This window comes from Solanum verrucosum, unplaced genomic scaffold (assembly GCF_900185275.1).
Source record: "Solanum verrucosum unplaced genomic scaffold, falcon-dt-bn FXZP01000183.1, whole genome shotgun sequence".
Lineage (NCBI taxonomy): Eukaryota > Viridiplantae > Streptophyta > Magnoliopsida > Solanales > Solanaceae > Solanum > Solanum verrucosum.
In genome coordinates this window covers 4,223,571-4,240,197 of record NW_026020430.1, presented here as the reverse complement: position 1 = coordinate 4,240,197, position 16,627 = coordinate 4,223,571, and the positions used below count along the sequence as shown (strand labels likewise).

Below are 16,627 nucleotides of genomic sequence, written 5' to 3'. Positions count from 1 at the left end.
TCTCTTGTTTTTTTTTTTTTTTTCCAATTTGAAAAAGGTAATAGGAAAATGTTGAATAATGGAAAACAAGTTAGCTTTAAATTGTTTATTTCTCATGTTAACTTGTTTTTGTTTTGTTTATTTTCTTGCAGTGTGGTTCTGGAAGATCAGTTGCTCCTATCAAGGCTGGTTTTGTTGCTCGTGTTGGACATCGGAAAGCTGGGACCTGATACGGCTTGGGGATTGTTAGTTGGACAGTTTCTTCTCATAATAGAGTATGTTGGAGTTTTGTATGTTTTGCTTTGTGTTTAACCTGAGGAAACATGTTCACGTTTGGTGAAACTTTGCTTATGAGAGAGAGTTTGTTTAGATTTACTTTGGTGGGAGATGTTATCTTGTTTATTTCTATAAAATGGGGCTATACTTTTGTTTTCCGCTTATATTCAACTTCTAATCTTGTTGCACATGCAATGGCCGAAGATTAAAAATCTATCGAAAATAACTTCCCTACTTCTCTACCTTCTTCAGAGTCACTTGTGGGATCACACTAACCATATTGTTGCTGATGACTTAATAATAGAGTTGTGATGAAACGTACCAATTTAACCACCGACATGCATGCATCCATATTTTTCACATTTACTGCTCCCATCTGTCTCCGTATGTCTAATTATTGCAAATGCACATACCCTCGTAAATAAAAAATGACACATTCAAGTCCAAGAGAAAGTCATAACACGTTGCTATTTTGAATAGTTGGAAGATATTTTTCACCCTCTTTTAATACTTAATGACAGATTTAATTAAGTCAAAGAAAGTTTTTCTTGATTTTCTAAGAGGCAGTGGGGATCAAATCAGTAGGAAATGGGAACAATATATGTTCAAAATGATTCAGCAACAAATTCAACTGTAAAATGCTGATATCTGTTCTAGTAATTAATGAAACACGAAATAGATTGAGAAATATCCAAACTTACAAATGACTTAAATAATAGAGTTTAGAGTTTGTCTGAAATTAATAACTTCTCTACCTTCATCACACTGATAATGATGTTGTTATTGACTTAATAATAGTGAAGAATAGTCATATTGGAAAATCAAATGAAAACGTGCCAATTCAACAACCGACATGCATGCATGCATTCATATTTTTGACATTTATTGCTCCCATCTGTCATCGTACGTCTAATTAACGGAAATCTCATATGCCCTCGTAAATAAATAAAAAAAGACATATATTCAAGTCCAAGAGAGAGTCGTTGTTGGAGACTCAGAATTTGAGAGCTATTTCGAATAGTTCAAGGCTAATTTTGATACTTTTCCAAATAAATATTGATAGATAGATATATGTAAGTAGAATAGTTCAAGACTAATTTTGGTCTGAATCAATTTCCTTCAATATTAGAAGCAGCTTCAAGACAAACTTAAAGGTAACATCTTTCAGAAGCTTCAATCTTTTCTCATTAAATTAGATGTCGAAAATAAGTTAGTTTTATGTGTATTTACTTATACACAGATATAAGTTGGTGTTTCTGCCTTACTTTTCAAGCAAGCATTTGCCATAATAAAATCAAGAAATGTTGAATGGATGATTAATAATATATATCCTATTAAGTGGATGGATGGGAGTTAATTGGTTTATTAGTGGTTGTACCGCCAGATCAAAACGAAGATGGAATCAAAGAAATTACAACGTCCCAGATGGTGTTAGGGTTTTGCCTTGATTTTCTTACCTTATTTGAAATTTATTTTTTCCTTAAAGAAAAGTCAAAGTATTATCATAAATGCTTGAACTTTTTCTAAAAGGAAAATATAATTTTCTTCCATATTTGGTTTATTCTTTCCTTAGAGGAAATGTTTGGAGATCTATAAATTGAAGATCCCTATTCTCATAGCATAACATAATAGAATCTACAATGTAGTCGTTTAGTGAGTTTTGTTTATGGGGAGATTTAATCTCTCAACAGTTTTAATATTTTTCTTTATATTAGTTTTCATATAAATATTAGTTTTTAGTATAAGTTTTTGTCATCTAATTTATGAATCATATTATTTGCAATTGTAAGCTTCCGCATGACGTCCTAATTACCCTTCAGAACCAAACGGATGGTTAGATAGCTTCTTAGGACCCAAAAACAGCAACTCCAAGTTACTTTTTGTCATTTTTTACGGAGTACTACTTATTTTCTCCGTTATTTGCAAGTGCTACGTAAACCAAGATTATTGTGTAGTGATAGATAGATCCAAGTTTACCAATTGATATTTCAGAGATGAATCGGAATGTTAGAAGGAGCTAGGATACAAATGCAGACTCATTTGTTAAAAAGGTGGAAATGTATATATTATCAGAGTAGACAAGAATTAATCAACCTTGTTGATAAGTGTTACCGCGCGCATACATTATTCATTGGCTGAGCGCTATCTATAATTATGGGACAAGAGAGCTTCTGAACTACATCCTAGCTAGCTAGTTCAGATCTTATTCGATCACAAATTAGCATATCCAATGTTAGTTCAGGCAAAAGCTCTGCGATACAATCCCCGCTTCCTTCATCTAAATTCCCTAGCTCTAAGCAGATAAATTTTGATGTGTCCTCCGTCTCTCTAAGCAACTAAAACGAGGTGTTTCTGTTAAAGAGAGTAATCATCACATCAGAGGAAGAATTAGTAAAAATCCAGTTTTCATGATTCTAATTTTGGTAAGATCCTAGCCCAATTAGAATCAGAAGATTCATCCAATAGTAACTACTCAGGTACAGAGAACCACGCTGATCATGGAGAAGAGTTGCAACATGAGGGGACTGATGAGTAAAATGGTAGAATGAGTCGAAGAGAAATGTATTAGTCCCAGTATTACAACCACACTCTTTCTCTTGTACTATTGTTTATACTTTTGTTCAACTTTCCTTTTCTTCAATGCTGCACCTGTTTGCTAGTAATGACATAATAGCATTCTACTTTCACTGGAAAAATATATGTTCTATCGAGATGATTGTTGAAATTCTTTCTGCTTATGAAACAGATGCTCTATCAACTGAGCTACATGCGCTTGTTTGTTTTGATTTAGTTATATCTTCCTTAGTATTAGTTATTTACAAGCGAAACAATATGCACAGACACATATAGTTTTGTTAAACTCTTCAATCCACTACTGTCGATAGATAGATGCTGAATGCTCTTTCGGCTCCTAAACCAGTTGATACACACATTCTGAGTGAGTAAGCAAGAAAAAAAAAACAAATCAGCATAAGAAAAAGCTCTCAGTGGTCATAAACCTGAAGACTTATTTCCACTGATTGGGAGTTGTGGGAATACTTATTTACTTGCATTGTATGTCCTTGTCCAATCCTAGAATACTTATCTAGCTATATGAAAATGTGTGGTGATAGGTCCATAAATACATTATATTAAGTGATTGTTAGGATTCTAGGTTGAATAGAGAAAATGCAGTGCAATAAAATGACTCAAGTAGTTTAATCTTGGAGGAATATAATGAAGAAAACAGTTACCTTGGGAGGGAACTGATCGAGATTATGAATATGAGGAGATATTTTCTTAATTGTCTGTATTTTTATGCATATATACCTGCTAAGAGACACTTTTAGAATGCACTCGATTGTGCAAGATAATATGTAGCTACTCACACATGAACTTGAGCCGAGTAATAATGCATTACTGCAACCTCACAGAACCAGTCCAGGCATACAATTAAAAACCTTGTGTAGTTTGTGTAACCGCCAAGTCACCCTAAGTTTCAAAAAGTTTTCAAATGTTTGGTACTTTGATGGTTATCTTATGCTTATGTAAACTTTTTGATGGATAACTAAATAACCCCTAAGACAAGCTAAGTGTAAGGGCAGTATCATTTGTATACATTTCTAATATAAGGAATCTGTGCTAAGACTAGGACTATATTGCCAAAGATGTGTCCATTGTACTTCTTCGTGCAAAGGTTGACTGCTTTATTTGCTATACGGAACTAGTGGCATAGATCTGATTGTCGTCTCCTGATGCACAGTACTACTGGTTTGCTTTTAGGCCTTTTGTTAATTGCAATTGATTTTTGCTTTCGATTCTGCAGCTTCTGGGTAGAGTATTCAACATTCTCCGTGAGAATAATCCTGAGCTTTGCTGGAGATAGGCGAAGGACAGTTATGAGATCCCCTCAAGTTCTTCGTGAAGGCACAAAGAAAACTGTGTTTGTGAATTTCATGGATCTTTGCAAGACGTAAGTTCTTTTGTCACTTGGCTCTCTTTCCTTGTAACCTTTGCATCAATTACTGCTGTCCACTTGTTCTTTTTTGGTTGAATGGCTTATATTCAGCATCATGGACGTGTATTTTTTTTATTTGTTTTGACAACAGACATCATATGCTAATTGCTTTAGTAAGTGACTACGTGCAGAAGATCCTTGCACCTTGTCAATTTCCCCACAGCTTGTACTTTGATAGTGACCACCATATTCACCAATCACAATATAAAGTTTGGTTTTTCATTGCTGCCTTACATGGCTAAGAATTGTAGTTAGTTGTTTAACTACAATTTATATGATGGAATATATTGCTGCACCGAAATAGTTCGGCTAAAACATCAAACACTTTATATGATGGAATATATTGCTGCACCGAAATAGTTCATGTGCACCTCTAGCAACTTTCTCTTTCATGCAACTATTCAATGCTGTATAATGTCTCATGATTGATAATAGTCTGTTAAATTGCATCACTAGTGGAAGGTTATCATTGGATTCCCTGTGAGTTTTAATTTGGTCAGTTTGTCTTTCTGTATGTTCTACCTCATTGCACTGCTTGATTATTTGTTTTGTATTTATAGGATGCATAGGCAGCCTGAGCATGTTATGACATTCTTGCTGGCTGAAATGGGGACTAGTGGATCACTTGATGGGCATCAAAGATTGGTGGTCATCAAGGGAAGATTTGCTCCTAGGAATCCTCTGCCGATATGTCAGTAAGTTCCTGTTGTCAATCCCTGATCTATATATGCAGGCTGCAGCTATTTAGAGATGACATTCTTTCTGTTTTTACATGTTAATTAATAGTGTTTTGTATGCGCTTCTGCATCCTACGATCTAACGGCTCTCGGCAATGCTCTTTTGCTTTCAGATGAGTATGTCATTTGCAATGGCTGTAAAAGTCCAGATACTATCCTTTCAAAAGAGAACCGTCTTTTCTTCCTCCGATGCAAGAAGGTACTTATTCAAATAGACGCGATATCTGTTAATTATCTGCATTCAACTTTCACTTTGTGAATGGAAAAGCATATCTTTGTAACTTGTGCTCCAATTTTTCTTCCATCAGACAAATAGAGAATGGACTTTGTGGCAGGTGATTGTCTAGGTACTTTTAGGTTTTTGTTTCCTTTGAATCCATGTGGTGCATAGGGTGAGTGGGGTGTATAAAGTTCTCTCTTTGGGATTTCGCTGAGCAAGTGCTGGTGCTTCTAGATTCTAGGCTCTACTTCTGGGACAAAATGTGAAGTTTCAATTGCCAGATCATATATCTTAGAAATATATATGAGATCTCAGGCCTTCCCTTTATCTTAATTTATTTAGTATTCCCTATCTCTTTCAACCCTGCCTGCCTGCCTGCTTTTTACCTCAAAAAAAGAGGAAAATGGCTGCTTTCTTATTTACACGATCACCTTTAAAAATTGTTTGCATTTTTCCTCCTCTCTTGTTTCTTTTTTCCAATTTGGAAAGGGTACTAGGAAAATATTGAATAATGGAAAACAAGTTAGCTTTAAATTGTTTATTTCTCATGTTTAACTTGTTTTTGTTTTGTTTATTTTCTTACAGTGTGGCTCTGGAAGATCAGTTGCTCCTATCAAGGCTGGTTTCGTTGCTCGTGTTGGACGTCGGAAAGCTGGGACCTGATACAGCTTGGGGATTGTTAGTTGGACAATTTCTTCTCATAATAGAGTATGTTGGAGTTTTGTATGTTTTGCTTTGTGTTTAACCTGAGGAAACATGTTGACGTTTGGTGCAACTTTGCTTATGAGAGAGAGTTTGTTTAGATTTAATCTTGTGGGAGATGTTATCTTGTGTATTTCTATAAAATGTGGCTATACTTTTGTTTTCCGGTTATATTTGCCTGCTGATCTTGTTGCACATGCAATGGCCGAAGATGATGTTAGTCTCTTTCTGCATGCAGCAGATGGCCACAAAGATTTGTCTTTTGTGTGCAGTAGATGAACATGTAATCTTTGTAGTGGTTTGCTTCCAGAGGACACCTTGGTCATTGAAAAATTGGAATATGAAACTATGAAATGTAATTTTTGATAAGCATTAATAAAAGATCCATAAATTTTAAGGTAGAAAGTTGATTTCTAGTCGTGTCAATCTTCCACTTGTAGCTGTGTAGAATGTTTAGACAAATTAACGAATTATGAGCCTGTTTGTGGCCCAAATGTTCTCCTAGGTGATTTTATTTTTTCCTATCAAAGTTGAGGTGATTGATAAAGCTTTTAGTTTAATTAACTTAATAATAGAGTTTGAGTTGACAATTTATTCAAAATAATTTTTCTTGTGGGATCACACTAACCATGTTGTTGCTGATGACTTAATAGTAGAGTTGTGAAGAATAGTCAAAGATGAAAAATCAATGAAACGTACAAATTCAACCACCGACATTTGACATATTTTTCACATTTACTGCTCCGCCTCCCATCTGTCTCCGTATGTCTAATTATTGCAAACGCATATACCCTTATAAATAAAAAATGACACATATATTCAAGTTCAAGAGAAAGTTTTAACACGTTGCTATTTCGAATAATTGAAAGATATTTTTGGCCCTTTTCTAATACTTAACGACAGATATAATTAAGCCAAAGAGAGTTTTTATTGATTTGTTTGAGAGACTGAGAATTATCCAAACTATGATTCATACTTGCAAAAGACATTATAACAGTGTTTAACTGTTTAAGAGTTAAGAGTTGGTGAGAAATAACTTCTCTACTTTCATCACAGTGATAATGATAATGTTGTTGTTATTGACTTAATAATAGAGTTCTGAACAAAAGTCAATGTTGGAAAATCAATGATAATGTACCAATTCAACAACCAACAAGAATGCATTCATATTTGTAAAATTTATTCCTCCCATTTGTCTTCGTACGTCTAATTAATGCAATCTCATATACCCTCTTAAATAAATTTTAAAAAGGCAGGCATTCAGGTCCAATAGAAAGTCTTAACACGTTGCTGGAGACTTAGAATTTGAGGGTTATTTCGAATAGTTGAAGGCTAATTTTGGTCTCTATCAGTTTCCTTCAATATTAGAAGCTTCAAGACAAACTTAAAAGGTAACATCTTTCAAAATTTTCAATTTCTTCTCATTAATTTAGAAGTGAAAAAGAAATTAGTTTTTATGTGTATAGCTTTGTTTTTTCTGTACTACTTCAAATAAGCGTTTGCCATAATAAAATCAAGAAATGTTGAATGTATTGACCACGTCAATTATTGTTAACCCTATCTAAACGCATGATTAATAATATATATCCCAATAATTAGTGGATGGATGGGAGGGCAGTACTAACCAACATTACAGAGAGAGTTAATTAGAAGTGCTTTATTACTTACTGGTTGTACCGCCAAATCAAAACCAGATGAAGAAGATGGAATCAAAGAAATTACAACGTCCCAGATGGTTGGATAGCTTATTTGGACCCAAAAACAGCAACTCCCAGTGGCTTCAAGAGAATCTTGAAGGTAAGTTATTTTTGTTGATATTTTACTACTTATTTAGCTATTTGCAAGTGCTACATAAACCAAGCTTATTGTGTTGTGATAGATCCATATATACATGAGTTAATATCCTCCATGGTCACTCAGCTAAATAAAAATTTCATATATGCAAATTTTAAATGAAAAAAAGAAGAAGAAAAGAGACTTTGTAAGTAAAAAAAAATACTTTAAGTTAAAGTGAGTAAAAATCAAAGTTGAGTGAGTTTTGGAGTAAGAATTGAAGTAGAGTGACTTTCGTAAGCATTGGGATATTAACTCATACATACATATTCAATTCAAGTTTACTTGATATTTCAGAGATGAACCGGAATTTTAGAAGGATGCTGACAATCATTGAAGATTCAAATGCAGTCTCATTTGCTAAGAAGTTCGAAATGTATGATCAGAGTAGACAAGAACTAATCAACCTTGTTGACAAGTGCTACCGCATACATTGTTTATTGGCTGAGCGCTATAATCATGAGACAGGAGAGCTTCTAAACAGCATTCCTAATTCAGGTCTTATTTCATCACAAGGCGCATCCAATGTTAGTTCAGGCAAAATCTCCCTGCCTCTTTTATCTAAACTCCATAGCTCTAAGCAGTCAAATGCTCATGTGAGCTCGGTGGGCTCTAGGCAACTAAAACGAGGTGTTTCTTCTATAGGGAATAATAATCACTTCAGAGGACAAATTAGTAAGAATCCAGCTATCAGGATGATGGTATTGGCCCTCACGAACAAACCAGTACGAGATTCATCCAGCAGTAACTTCTCAAATTACTACTCAGATACACAGAGTGATGGTGGTGATGATGATGATGAAGAAGAAGAGTTGGAGGCTGAGCTACGCGATATGATAGTGAAACTTTACATACAGCTGGAAGGGGATCGAGTTGACAAGGCATTATTAGAAGAAAAGTTGGACCTAAATGTTCTAGGGCTTCAATCACAACAACCGGTCATTTCTGATGACTCATATACACAGAGCAACGATGATGATGGAGAAGAGTTGCAACATGAGGGGACTGATGAGTTGGAGGCTGAGCTACGCGATATGATAGAGAAACTTTACATAGAGATGGAAGGGGATCGAGTTGTTTCAATGGTGCAGGGTGGAATTTTGAGGTATGAAGATAATGCGCATGACGATGATGAGGAATTTAGACAAGTGAGAGAATCAATATCATCGAATGTGGACAAGGCATTATTAGAAGAAAACTTGGAGCTTCAAGCTAAAATTTGCAGACTCTTGAAGGATATATCATCTTTGGAGGAATATAATGATGAATCATATGAACGCTGCGAATTATTAGATGAGGCTCTTAGTCAAGCTAGACTAGAGAGAGTAGCAGCAGAGATTTTGTTTGCATCGGAAGTTGAGCAACTAAAGTCAAGCATTGTCAAGAAGAACAATGATGTCGAAGAATTGAACAAAATCCTTGAAGCAGTAGCAGCAGAGAGAGATCAGCTGAAAGCCAGAGTTGCAATGCTTGATGCTGACCCCTATAAGTCATAAAGAATTGAAGATCAAATGAACAAGCATATGCACTAAAACGATTAACGATGTGTACTGTGTTGATTTTGTTGCTGAAATTCAAGGGGCGCGTAAAATGGTAGAAAGAGTAGAAGAGAATGGCATTAGTCCCAGTATTACAACCACTCTTTCTCTTGTACTTATTATTTATACTTTTGTTTCCAAGTTCAACTTTCCTTTTCTTCAATGCTGCACCTGTTTGCTAGTAATTGACATAATAGCATTCTACTTTCACTGGAAAAATATATGTTCTATCGAGATGATTGTTGAAATTCTTTCTGCTTATGAAATAGATGCTCTATCAACTGTGCTACATGCGCTTGTTTGTTTTGATTTAGTTATATCTTCCTTAGTATTAGTTATTTACAAGCAAAACAAACACATACATTATTTTAGTAAGTGATTGTTAGGATTCTAAGTTGAATAGAGAAAATGTAGTGCAAGAAAATGACTCAAGTAGTTTAATCTTGAAGGAATATAATGAAGAAGTTGTTTCCCATAAATGAACACTGTGAATCATATATAACAGGAGGCTTTTAGAGCAGAGACAGAGAGATATCGTAATAGAGAGGTTGTTTTCAATAAATGAACCTAAGAATCATTAGTCAATCTAGAGCAAATATAATAGAAGCAGAATTTGCTTGCATAGGAGGACGGAGAGCATAGAAGTTCTTTTCTATAAACACTAAGTTCAAGTAAAGCATATAACAAATAAAACATTTATTCCAAAAAATTTAAAAATGAAACATAGAACAAATAAAGCATTTATTCCAAAAAATTTAAAAATGAAACATATAAAAATTAAGCAAAAATAAAAAAATAAAAAAGCGTGCTATAAAATAAATAATTAAAAAATCGCGCCAGGTAGGGGTCGAACCTACGACTTTCTGCTTAGGAAACAGACGCTCTATCCACTGAGCTACAGGCGCTTTTGTTTTAAAAATTGATTCATTCGTGAAATAAACAAACACGTTTGAGGTTTTTTCGAACCTGTGAACCCGTTATTGTAACTGTATATAATAAGAAACAAATAATAAGTATTTAAAGTAGCTAGCTAAGTTTTTAATCGAAATGGTGTTGATTGAGGGACAAATCGATTTTTCATAACCAAAATGGTAAAAATGCATGTGTAGTGAAGGATTTCAGCAACTTTTCACATTTGAAAATAGATGACTCGTTAAATATATTTACACTTGAGGTATTCAATTATTCACGAGCCTTAATCGAATATTTTATATTTTAAAGAAAAATTCATACCCATTCACTATTAGATTTAAAGTAGTCGAACCTATTGAATAATGAGTTAATTGCTAAATTCTGCACTTCCTTATAATTTAACCTTCGGACGATTATATATAATCATACTATGTATTAATTAGCTATTTAATTTAACGACTATTTAAGTTAATTATTCAAAACATTAGTCATTTTGGCCTTTTGTGCTTTCTAGGGTGCACAGCAGTGTGGTAGGTGCAGTTCAAGACTTCTTATTGGTATTCGTGTCCTCTTTAGTACCTTTTTTTTAATTTTATAATATAGTATATGGTTTGAAAAATTCTAGCCATTCAACGGGGGAAGTTAATAAACATGTACTCTTTTCTCCGTCTTAATTTGTATGATATAGTTTAATTGCGTATAGAGTTTAAAAACATAGAAAAAAATTTGAAGTTTATGATTAAAAATAAACTTCAGGTGTTTATGTTGCTATAAATAATTTCGTTAAAACTATAATTGACATTTTAAAGTTAAGTTGTTATTAAATAAAGAAATATTATCTTCTTCTTTTTAACTAACATAAAATATATATATCATATAAATTGAAACATAGGAAGCCATTAATGTAATCGGTGTTATGGTTTAATAATTCCTTTGCCATATTAATTAGTTGGTGGATGGTTTTCAGATGGGGACACATTTACAGTAGAACAATAATTTATTTTATATAATAGTGGTAATTGTTTTCTCCGTTTCCAAAAAAAAAAAAAAGAAGATAACATTTAAAACACTATAATTGCGAAAAGTATAACCAAATAGAAAAGTGAAGTCCATTAATCCTACCATCAACTAGTAAAACTTTTTACCTAACAAAAGCAAGACCATTAACCCTAAAATCAATATAATACCACATATGTATAATTTTATAAATAGAATCTAAGAAATGATGTATACATATTATCTTGTAAAGATAAAGAAATTATTTATGATAATAAATAGACAATCGACACAAATAAAGCATATCAACATCAATAAAAACACCTATAATAATAAAGAAATCATATAAAAATAATGGGGAAAAAACAGTAACAACACAAAAAATAATACATAGTAACAAATTGAAAAAAAAACTACTCTCTTTATTTAAATTTATATAATACATTTTTTATAGTCAATCTGAAAAAGAATAACTTGTTTCTAATTAAGTAACAATTTAACTTTAAAATATTTATTTTATTTTTAATGAAATAATTTATAGTCACACAAATATGACTAACTTATTAACTCTGTGTCAAACCAAATTGCATCACATAAATTAAAATGAAAGTAGTAATAAATTTTTTAAAAAAAGCCCATTATCCCTAATCAATAGTAGTTTATAAAGATACTTTTTATTTGCCGGTTTATTTATGATATTATAACATGTGATAGATCTCTAAAAAGGTGGCAGCCACATAATAGCTTTGACATTGATGCCCAATTGCAGTAATATATTAACATTAATCCACCAACTCTCCATAATCTAATGAGAAAATTCCTCCGTCAAACTTAACGGCCGTTATCTATAAGTTCAAGTTGACCTTTCAAGTTGTGCTATAAAATTTTGTTTTCTTTTGTGTATTAATTTAAGACATTTTTTATTTGAAAGTGATAAAGCACCAAACTTTGACTTCAAAAAGAAAAAAACAAATAAGAAAAATCAAAATTTTAATAACCCTTGAGGAATTGAAGAAATAAAAAAGTACGATCTCACATGCATGGAGAATTAAAATATTAGTTTGTTCATAGACACCTCCAACCACGACTTACATTAACATGCATAAAATTTGTTTACCCTTATCAAACTTTTATTCGAATTTCGAGTTCAAATCTAAAAAATTAACGTAATATAATATTGAATTGAAATTAATCAAATTAGTAATATTACCAAACACGAAAGTGACGGTACGCTTGTCAACAAAATTATTTCTCTAGACAATAATGTTATCATCTTATTATATATTGACCAATTCTATAAAAAAAAAAAAACTAATAAAGTTAAATGTAGAAGCATATATAAGTCTTCAATGAATAAAAATCAAAATTATACATTTTTGTGTTTGAACACTTTGAATTTGAATTTGAATTTATTTTGCTAGAAAAATAAACATAAGTGACTATTCAAGATGGCAAAAACCTCTACAAGTCAATTGTAAGTAAATATTTATTTCAAATGAATTTATTTTAAAGTGTATATACAAAGCCAAAATAATTAAAGTGTATTGAAAAAAATAATTTGGAGAAATGATAAACTTGGCAGTGTATGCCATATTTTTTTTCACCCACCTTGACACTTGTCTCACAATGGTTTTTTGCATGAAATCTAATCTTGTGATTAGGTTTCTTATTGGCATATAAATTGGCATCTTGCATTTATGAAATGATTAGGCATCAATCTTACTCTCCCTCACGACTTGCCTTTTTTCTCTTTTTAATTTTCTCCTTTTAATTTATTTAATGAGTTTGGCTTTGTTATTTTATTTCCCTACTAATAACTTGCTGATATTAATTAATTTGTTGATTCATGTATCCTCTATTTAAGATAAGGAAGACTTGTTTAATTCTGGGAAAACATTTCATACTATTGAAATAGTTTGTGCCCAGCACGGACTCGAGTATTAATTTACGCACTATTATTTATATATCATCGTAGTATTTATCTATTTTCAGGACTACTATTTTATTAATAATATTATATTATTATTATTGTGAATTTTAATTATTTCCCCGACATCAAATACTGAAATTGATAAAGAGTATTATATATATTCCCATTAATAGAAAAGTAGAATATTACAAATGTAATTAAATCATGGAATATTCAAACTTTAAAACTCAAATTTATATAACCTCGAATAATATTCAGTACTTCTTGAGCAAGATTTTAAAATTGAGATAAAGCATATGTTACATACATGCGATCATTTTATTATAATTTTTTTTGTCACCTACAGTTACTTCTTTCATTTGAGAAAAATGACTTACTTTGATTTTTAATCTAATTAAAAAATATATTTTTTTTCTTTTTTTGGTAACACTTTAATTTCATTGTTTCAAAGTTCACAAGATTAAAGGACATTCTGATACATTTGACATGATATTAGTTTAGAATTACATGATTGAAAAATCTTCTTTACTTTTTTAAATTTCATATCAAATCAAACTAAATCGTTCCTTTTAAAACAAATAGAGTATATAAAAAAAAATCTGTAATATATTGAGGCTTCATATATGAGATCATTAATATAGCTAGTGTGACGTATAGAAGAAATATTGTGGTTGATAAACGAAGACGATACATTAAAATAAAGGGATGGAGATGAAACCCAAATATATTGTTAGTTGTACTTTGTGTATTAAGAAATTTCCACGTCTCAACTATATATATATATATATATATATATATATATAATATGAGTAATAAAATGGATGAATTTACTGAGTGTACCTAAAGTTATGTGGACAAGTAGAGGCAACGTTATTCTCGAATACCTAATTAATTTAGGGTGTTTTTGGTACGAAGAAAAATGTTTTTCATGAAAAATGTTTTCTTGGAAAATGTTTTTCTTGGAAAATAAGTGGATTTCAAACTTAATTTCTCATGTTTGGTTGGTGAGTAGAAAATATTTTTTGGTGAATGAAAAATATTTTTCACAAAATATCTTTTATTTTTGGCTTGAGACTAAAAAATACTCTTTAAAAAAATAATTTTTGATCCGAAAATCAACCCCGACACTCAAACTAAGACAAGATCCCGATGACCGTTCCAAATTCGACCCTGAGATCTAACCCAGGACTTGACCTAGACTTTCAACCCAGGACCTCACCCAAAAATTTATATTTTTTTTAAAAAAAATTAACGGGGTTGCGCCCGGGAGGGGGGTAGCGGCTGAGGGGTGGGGGCATAAAAAATGATTTTTTTAAAAAAATTGAAATATTTTTCAAAAATATATTTTTACGGGGGTTGGGTGGGGTGGCGCGGGAGGATGGGGGTGCTTAAAAATGAAAAAAAATTAAATTTGAAATATTTCTCAAAATGATTTTGCTTAAAAAAAATTTGACGAAAATGACCTGAGTGGGGTGGCGTGGGGAGGGGGATAAAGGGTGGAGGTGGCGGGGAGGGGTAGGGGGTGGCGTAAAAATGGAAAAATTAAAAATTTGAAATATTTTCCAAAAATAATTTTTTTTAAATGACCGGGATAGCCTTGGTGGGGTGGGGGGTGACGTAAAAAATGATTTTTTATATTTTTTTTTGAAATATTTCCCTGAAATAATTTTTTTAAAAAAATAAAATTGGCGGGGGTGGCGGAGGAGTGGTTGACCTTGTTTGAGGGGGGCCGGGGAGTGGCGTAAAAAATAAAATTTGAAATATCTTTCAAAAGAAATTTTTTTGGGGTAGGGGTGATAGGGGTTGGGTGAGATAAAAAAAATCTTAAAATTTGAAACATTTTTTAAAAATAATTTTTATTTTTTTTGTTTGGGGGGAGGGGGGGGGGGGTTGAGGTAGAGATAAAAAATTAATGGAGACGGTCGGGTACAGGTTATTGGTAAGGTAAGAAAAAAAAATTAAAGGATGAAGTGGAGTTTGGAAAATGTTTTCCTCAATTTTGGAAGGGAAGTCATTTTCCTTATATTTGAGGAAAATGAGTTGATTTGGAAAACATTTTCCAAATATTTAAGCCAATCAAACATGGAAAGAAAATGTTTTCCTCCGTACCAAACACACCCTTAATGACACTATTATATATATAAGGTATTTTTTTTTAAATCAAAAAAATTATCTTATTAGACATACATTCATGAATATTATATTTTTAAATAATTACTTATGACTACTAAGTAAGAGTTTTCTATCATATATTAAGGAAGATACACTTAGATATATGTAGTTTTGCTATTAGATATATTGAAAGAAGGAGAAAGGTGAGCGAGATGAGGAGGGAGATAGTTGTGTATTCCAAATACATACGGATCACACTAGATAAATGTAAATGTATGTATATATGTTGTGTGATTCACATGTATCTGGTATTACTAGACACATAGGAGAGTGGCAAAGCGAGATTTGTCTGTGTATCTCAGATTAATGCGAATCCATTTAGATACAATGTATCTAGAACACATTACACATAATTTTAGCATCATGTATCTAAAACACATGTATCCAAATTCATGACGTATCTTAATGCACCAAAATATGGTAAGATTCATAATACTGTAAATTAAAGTATATCTAAGTATTTAACACCTAAACTAGCGGGATTTTAAGGAAGCGGACGAGATTTGTCTATATATCTCAGATACATGCATATCCACTTGGATGTTGTGTATCTATAACAAATTACACTTAATTTTAACTCATGTATCGCGAGATACATGTATCACTTCTAAACTAGCAGAATTTCTGTAAGTTTTCCTTTAAAATTTTAATATGTATATATAATTTTGAACACAAAATTAGGGGTTTGCCAATAGGTTAAAAATGTTCAAAATTCAATGTGAGATTTCAAATTTAAATTTTGTATACGTCACTGCTCATTATTCGATTTTTCTTATATATTTCTACTATATTTTGAACTTAATAATTATCACTATGATTATTTATTGTATATTTTAGTTGATTTTCATATAATATATGTTATTCCTATATGACACTGACACAAATAGATTTCGAGAGTCAACTAATTCTTATATGTTTTTGAATAGATATTTTAAGTGATTAATTATTGTAATTTATAATACATTTTAACTATTTTTACATACTATATATTACTCATTTTATCCTAATTTATGTGATAAAAATGAAATTTCAAAAGTCAACTATTTCTTACAAGGTTTCTAAATAATCAAGTTGTTAATTATTGTGATTTACAGTATTATATTTATGTTATTTTACATAATATATATTACTCCCTTCATTCCACTTTATACGGTATAGATAGAATTTCGAAAGTCAATTTTTTTTTTGTAGTTTTTAATATTTTAAATTATGAAGTATTATGATATCTATTACTTTATATCATTTTCTACCTATATAAAGCAGTCAAATACAAAAATCTTAAAAGAATAAAACATATAAATATATACCAAAACTAATACTCCTAATACTTCATTA

At 31.6% G+C, this 16,627-nt stretch overlaps 2 protein-coding genes and 1 non-coding gene across 7 annotated transcripts in view; 2 read left to right on the top strand and 1 right to left on the bottom strand.

Annotated features, from left to right (window-relative positions):
• Nucleotides 1-16,627, top strand: part of LOC125808008 (eukaryotic translation initiation factor 2 subunit beta) — an 83,638-nt gene that overhangs the window by 30,807 nt on the left and 36,204 nt on the right. For 2 of the 5 annotated variants that reach the window (XM_049487771.1, XM_049487772.1), the window contains exon 11: nucleotides 209-225. The exons of 1 other annotated variant lie outside the window; for it this stretch is intronic. Coding sequence is in view for 2 of the 4 variants with exons in the window: in XM_049487774.1 (XP_049343731.1) it covers nucleotides 5,795-5,872 (78 nt within the window). In the remaining 2 variants the exon portion in view is untranslated. Of the gene's footprint in view, nucleotides 1-131; nucleotides 226-5,794; nucleotides 5,877-16,627 lie in introns of those variants that run through there. 2 more of the 5 variants (XM_049487774.1, XM_049487775.1) reach the window with 2 other exon arrangements.
• Nucleotides 7,606-9,372, top strand: LOC125807775 (protein NETWORKED 4B-like). The gene is made up of 3 exons (XM_049487514.1): nucleotides 7,606-7,708; nucleotides 8,042-8,849; nucleotides 8,898-9,372. The coding sequence occupies exons 1-3, from the start codon at nucleotides 7,606-7,608 to the stop codon at nucleotides 9,238-9,240; spliced, it is 1,254 nt and encodes a 417-aa protein (XP_049343471.1). The 3' UTR covers nucleotides 9,241-9,372.
• On the bottom strand, nucleotides 10,115-10,187 carry TRNAR-CCU (transfer RNA arginine (anticodon CCU)). Its single transcript has one exon. It is a non-coding gene; the product is annotated as a tRNA-Arg (tRNA).